The sequence below is a fragment of the Impatiens glandulifera genome, chromosome 1 (genome assembly GCF_907164915.1).
Source record: "Impatiens glandulifera chromosome 1, dImpGla2.1, whole genome shotgun sequence".
NCBI classification, from domain to species: Eukaryota; Viridiplantae; Streptophyta; class Magnoliopsida; order Ericales; family Balsaminaceae; genus Impatiens; species Impatiens glandulifera.
The window spans coordinates 26,848,322-26,855,034 of NC_061862.1; the positions used below are offsets into that span (position 1 = coordinate 26,848,322).

General features: G+C 35.3%; 1 protein-coding gene across 1 annotated transcript; it reads right to left on the reverse strand.

Moving 5' to 3' along the window:
- Positions 1–2,332: 2,332 nt before the first annotated feature.
- LOC124921031 (N-acylphosphatidylethanolamine synthase) lies at positions 2,333–4,939 on the reverse strand. Its single transcript, XM_047461630.1, has 5 exons — positions 4,661–4,939; positions 4,441–4,568; positions 4,225–4,310; positions 3,591–3,728; positions 2,333–2,780 (listed from the first exon to the last, which is right to left on the reverse strand). The coding sequence occupies exons 1-5, from the start codon at positions 4,876–4,878 to the stop codon at positions 2,487–2,489; spliced, it is 864 nt and encodes a 287-aa protein (XP_047317586.1). The 5' UTR covers positions 4,879–4,939; the 3' UTR covers positions 2,333–2,486.
- Between the last annotated feature and the right edge of the window lie 1,774 nt (positions 4,940–6,713).

A 6,713-nucleotide genomic window follows, 5' to 3' on the forward strand; every position in this document is an offset into this window, starting at 1 on the left:
AGCAACAGCTTTAGGGTTTCAGTTTTTGTTCAAGTAAGTTATTTTTCTAGCTAGATTGTTTGACTCTTGTATTAGTTCCATGACTAGAAGAACATAGAAATCATTCATGCCTAGGGTTCATTGATTCTAATTATTTCTTATTTTTCTGTGTTTGGATTGATTGGTTTATGTTTGAGTGGCATGATTCTTTGTTTTTTAAGTGAATAGATTTAATAACTGATCAAGGTTGAGAATTGAGATGAAATGCTGAAGTTAGAAATTAGTGAAACATATATGTTTACAATTTGGACAATGCATTGAGTTGAGGATGTTTGAAATATGGGAAATAATTTTGGAGGAAGATGTGATGATTTTGATTTTATGTAAGCATGTCTTAAGTGTATCTCTCTTTATGAATTGGATTGAATATATAGAACTTTATGATTATCATGAGGATCATCATTAATCTACCATTAATCAATAATTTGAATAATGTATATATTTAGGCCTAAAAAAATAATAATTGTTAATGATTTAAACCTTTCAAAGTTAATATTTGATTATCCTTCTTACAGAATTTGTATGGAATCTCCATGGATATAAAGTATCATCTCTAACAGTGATTATGTAATATAAATCTTTAATTTCTTTTCTTTACTAATTTTATATTATTTTTCTTCTTTATTGACACTTCATGTTTTTCTTCTATTTACCAACTAAGAAAAAGAGGTTTGGCACTGTCAAGTCTTTGATATTGGCAGAAAAATATGAAGAGATTCAAGAGTAATTATAATTGTCTGGAATTTCTTTTTGTATAAAATATTTTGTAGGGATTGGTGTTATTCCTTAAGTAGAATATAAATTTGAAAATTTTCTCATTTATTAGTTTTTTAATCCACTAATTGATTTATGACAAATTATTTCCTAAAAAAATACCTATTTTGGCCTTACTTGAACTTGTGAATAAAGATCTTAATTCTCTTTTATACATGGAAAATATCAGATTGAGACCATCATTTTCAAACAGGAGTTGACACATAACTAGTTACCCTCTAGTTATGCTCTTCCTAAAGAATCCGACTCCCGTGATTCCTCTGCAAATTTAGGAGAAAGTGATAAATTCATTTCTTTTTATCGTTTTAGTTTGCATTTCTAAGTTTAAAATTACTAACGGTGTTGTAAATGGTGGTAAAACTCTGATATAATGTCGTTCGAAGTGTCTGAAGCTGATTTTGGAGGACAGGGACACGGGAGAGTGCTCGGGATGGGATCTGGAATACGTCCAACGAACATTCGAGCGGATCAACGGGAAAGTTGTTCCTCGAGCGTCAACAACTATCCACGGGTATCACAATGTGAAGAGACACAGGTGTTGCGCGAGGAGAATAGGATGTTGCGCAAGGAAAACAGGATGTTGCGGGGCAAGATGGAGAAGATGCGCGCAGAACTAGATACTCGCTCAGAGATGCGTGCAGAGATGCGCGCAGAGCAAAATTTGCGCGCAGAGATGCGTGCAGAACAAGTTGCTCGCGCAGAGAGGCTCGCTGAACGAGATGTTTTAGAGGCGCGCGCAGTTCAATATAACTAATACAATTTGGTAAAAAATGTGCTAAAATCCGAGAGTAATGATTATCAGCGACGGCGAATGGGTATATGTCGTCGCTGATCTTATTAACTATAAGCGAAGGCGAATGGAGATTTTTGTACTATCAGCGGGGAATGGAGATCTTTTGTATTATCAGCGACGGCGAATGGATATCTGTCGTCGTTGATAGTTTTTTTTTGGAAAACCGTCTTTGATTGGCGAATGGGGATCAGCCACGGCAAATAATCCGTTCCGTTTGGTGATATTGTTAATTATCAGAGTTTATATTTTGATGAATATGTTGGACTCTGCTGTGATCAAATCTTTCAAAGAAAAGAAGATTTTTCTAACTCAAATTTGAAGGACAATGTTTGTAATTGAATGAAGAATGGATTTCGTTTCTTCCTATGCAATGATATCATCAATAATAAAATATCATGAGATATGTTGTACTTAGTTAAGAGTTATGAGGTAGTTCTATGGCAAAGATATGAACAAATAACTATATGAGTAAAAACGATAAAGTTTGAATTGTTCGTTTAAATCAGTAAATAAAGTAAATATGTTTAAATGAATTTTTTATATAATATCTATCCACTAAAGAAATGAGTAACTCATTATAAAACATTTTTTACGTTGTTCAAAATTGGTCAATATTTACATAATATGAAATATTTTGGAAAAAAACGTAAGCAAAGGTCCAAACTTATGAGAAAAGGTAGGACTAAAACAAGATTTTATAAATTTTCAAATAAACCATACATGTAATCAAAATATATATATATTTAAAAAGAATTGTATTCATAATAATCATCATCTTCCTTCAAATAAATTGGTTTTAAGAAGACTAACGGTAAACCTGAATGCTGAATTATTGCCAATTCCAAATTAAGAAATGCATATCACAAGCTTCAAATAAAAATTATTTATTAAGGAATGCTTTCCCAACTTCTCGGAGACCCTCCATGGCACTCTGGATGATCTCCGACATGGCGGAGTAGAGGTGTCTCTGAGCAGCCTGGTTCAGTCCATGGCGGTTTGGCCATCCATTATCAGTAGACGAAGATGATAAAGATAAATCCGAAGAAGAAATAGCTATTTGTGTCAACTTAGGGATATCAAACTCTATGGGTTCTCCTATTAGAATATTGATGGTCTTCCCGGGCAAAGGAAATGGTGGTCTTTTTCTGCCAAATAAAAACTTCTCTGGCATCACCTGGCAAACACGAAAACAAAACAAAAAAGGGGAGAGATTTGAGTTTCCAATATCAAAAGGTATTTCCAAAATTTATCAGACACACAATTTCTCATCTGGTTATAAAAATCCAGATCCAGAAAGTATATCCAAAATATGCTCATTGTTGTACATTGAAGTTAACTTGGATTGAAATGTGTTTTAACTACATGTAAAGTTTGCATTCCTCGTTCGAGACTCAATTGAAGAAGTTTAAATGGATAATCCCGTCTGAGTTTGAGACTAGAGACACACGTAAGGGCAGGTTGAGCATATAGACTTTTATGGACACTTAAACAGTATACGGATGGAAGAATCATTATTTTAATTGTATATCACTATATCTTGACGATATTATTGGGCCCATTGGAAACACATTTTAGAGCTGTTTGGTTTCGGACGAGAAAACATCAACAAGTTTATGAATATATGTCTAGTTAAATTATGTTTCAAGACATTATCTTATCTATCCAGAATTCCAGATGATATACTTACATAAAAAAATGGTCTTAGTTTATTCAAGTTTTCTCGTCCAAATCCAGACTCAGCTCTAGAAAGTGTTTCCCAATGAACCATGAAAAAGAGACTACTCAAGTCTCTCTTGTCCAATGAATTAGAGATTGAAGACTTTGAATGTTTGAGACATTTTATAGGGATAGAGGTGACACTATAATAGCATTGCCTTAAATAGCTCCATAAAAGGTGAAAAGTAAGCCTAATGGGAAACAATTAAAAACAATGATGAAGTTTTGTGACATTTTCTTGCCACGTCTATGAAACGAAGAATATTACCTCCTGAAATCCACTATGGATAATGGGCAACACAATTGGGGTAACCGGTGCTCGAGCAATGAGACTAGCTGTTCCCCACTTTAATCTTCCAATTGGAGCAATTTCTTGACATACTTTCCCCTCAGGAAAAGTATGCAACTGTTGATATAACAACAAACAAAAAACAGATTCAGAATTGCAGTAAATGGCTGGTAGAAATAATAGAAAATATATAACATGGTCATTCTCTAAAAACAAATCATAGGACCTAAATGAAGCACCCTGCAGTCAATCTTTCAGTTTTAGGGTTAAAGAACATGAGATCTTTAACTCGAGCGAAAATTCAGAATAGAATCAAATACTCTCAAGAGTTACAAGGCAAATGGGAATTATAATTGGGAAGTACCATGTAGTGACAACTTAGACCTTTTTTCCTGATACCTAGCACAACACATTACTTCAATCAAGGTGTTCTACCTGACGCCTCAATCTTTTAGTTTAAGACTCCTACCAAATGGGAATGAACCATTGGTTTCTAGGAAAATGTTCTAATAGGATCGCAAAAGATTCAATGGCTATGGAATTCAAAACTGAGAAAGAAAAAAGGCTTCATTCAGAGTAATTGTATTCATTGCAAGATAAATGGAGGAAATACCCACTCTCCATCACTTAGGCGCTCAAGAGCTTCATTCATGTATTCTTGATAAATTCCACCACCCCTTGTTATTGGAATGCATTTCCCTGCAGATTCAAAACCTAGTTCAGTACACAATCAAGTCCAGTATACAAACAAATATGTAAATTATCCACTTAATTTTTAGTTAAGTTAAAGCATAATATCCAAGGTCCTGAATCAGAAAAGAAGTTATACCAAGACGGAAAATATAAGAATAAATGGAATTCCTGAAGCATATATCTTCAGCAGTTAGAACCCATCTTGCCAATTTGGCATCCGTGGTAGGAAAACCCTTGAATCCCCACATTACAGGATCATCCAACCTGCACCAAATTCCATTTTAGAAGCTAAATCAATGAAAATCGTCGGAATCAATCAGTCGTCAGGACTCAGTAGACATTGTGAACTGACTGACGTGGACATATGATTGCTAACAGTAAGGAGGGGAACAGAAGGTGGTCGAGATCGGACGAGGCGGATGAGGGTGTCGGCATTGTGAACCGTTGTGGTATTAAGGAGATTGGCCACCGCTTTCGCGAAGACTCCGGCCCCCATAACTATCATCTTCCGAGGAAACCCTCCGAGGTGGTCGGCTTTGGCAGCCCATTCCATCGTCCGCCGCCGCCCCCCCATTTTCAAACTTCAGCTTGACTTAGCTCCACTCTTCCCGGCCTTCTCCCAATCACGAATATGACATTACAGTTTTTGCTTCGCTCGGACCGGACCGGACCGCCTTTTCTTCCCATAACTAATTAATGAATCTTTTCCATATCTACCTAACACCTCTATTTTTTTCGGGAAATTTAAAGAAATAACCCTATTAATGGCACTAAATGCCTCTGAGGTCACCCGATAATTAAAATTGATTTTGTGACCACTTTAATTTTTTTTTAGACGAAATTATCTTTTTCGCGTAATGCGTTCTAAGTGGATTAGGGTTTAATATAAATACTCAAATTTTTTCATTTTATTCATTTCTTTTCTCTCTCTTCTCTCTCTGTTCTTGTTCGACGGCGGCGGCAAAATCTATGGCGACGGAGGCTACGGCTAGGGCGACGTCGGCGGCAGCAGAAAACAACGATAAGAAAACCCTAACCCTGAATCGATGTTTATAATACAGATTTATGTTCTTATTTCTATATCTTCATTTCAAACTCTAACCCTAACCCTAAATCGATTTATGTTCATGTTTCTAGTATCTTCATTTTAAACGATTTATGTTGTTCTTAATCAAACCATAACCCTAAATCAATTTAATCTGTTATTATTGGTTCATATTGGTTAATATTAGTTCATATTGGTTCATATTTTTGTTCATCTTATTGTTCATATGTCGATGATGATATTTGCAGATCATATGAGTTCCGTTTCAAAGAAGATACCTCGCGTTTCGCTAAGTACTTCGCGATTCGCTAAGTACTTCGCGTTTCGTTAAGAGTCAAGATTTTTTGTTATTTATAGTGAATCATGAACTTCATTTGACAATGTATCTACATCACTTATGGTTTTGAAGAGAAGTTGTGTTAGCAAAACAAACCTTAATAGATTTTACATTAATGGAAACATTTAGATTATTCAAAAAAGACCCTTGAAGAAGCCATCATTGACCTCCATGTAAGAGGAGATGATTTGACTTTGATTTCGTTAGTCATTAAGTTAAAGAAATAAATTTTAAACAATCTTCTCTTACCTAGAGCTCATTGATGGCTTCTTCAAAGACTTTTTCTGAAGAATCTAAATGTTTCCATGTAAAATTAATAAGATTTGTTTTGCTAACACAACTTATCTTTAAAACCATGACTTTGTTGTTGATACATTGTCAAACGAGATAGATTACCTATGAATCAAATAAAAAATTTTGTACTTCACGTTTCGCTAAGGAGTTCGCGTTTCTCTAGGGACTTCGCGTTGCGCTAGGGACTTTGCGTTTCGCTAGGGACTTTGTGTTTCGCTAAGGACATCGCGTTTCGCTAAGTACTTCGCATTTCGCTAAGGAAGTTGAAGAGGCACGCATTTCTGCACGCGCTATACCTTATATTTTAAAAAAAAATCATTTCTGCATGTGAACATTTCATTTCTTCTATCCCTCGAGTCGTCTCTCTCTAACCGTCTCTTCACTGAACTCCTCCCTGCCAAGGCGATCATTTCTGCCCGTCTTCTCGTCCGTCAATAATCTTAGGTTTGTTTAGTTTTTCGGTTGTTGCTTGTCTTTTTATGGTTTTTTGTTTATGGGTTTTGGTTTTGCATGTTAAGTTTTAGGGTTTTTGCTTGTCTGTTTCTGGTTATTGGTTTAGGTTTAGGGTTTTTGATCGTCTTATGTTAAGTTTAATGATCATGGTTTCTCAATGGACATATCCCATATTATGGTTTCACGAAGTACTTCCCGATTCGCTAAGTACCTCACGTTTCGCTAAGTACCTCGCGTTTTGCTAAGTAACTCGCGTTTCGCTAAGTACTTAGCGTTTCGT

Bases quoted from the DNA above. Each gene is read 5' to 3' on its own strand.
- LOC124921031 (XM_047461630.1), bottom strand. From the start codon at position 4,878: ATGGGGGGGCGGCGGCGGACGATGGAATGGGCTGCCAAAGCCGACCAC. The intron at 4,569-4,660 runs GTCAGTCAGTTC...AATTTGGTGCAG, and splicing joins GTTAGCAATCATATGTCCAC to GTTGGATGATCCTGTAATGT. The intron at 3,729-4,224 runs GTATTTCCTCCA...TTATATCAACAG, and splicing joins GCCTAAGTGATGGAGAGTGG to TTGCATACTTTTCCTGAGGG.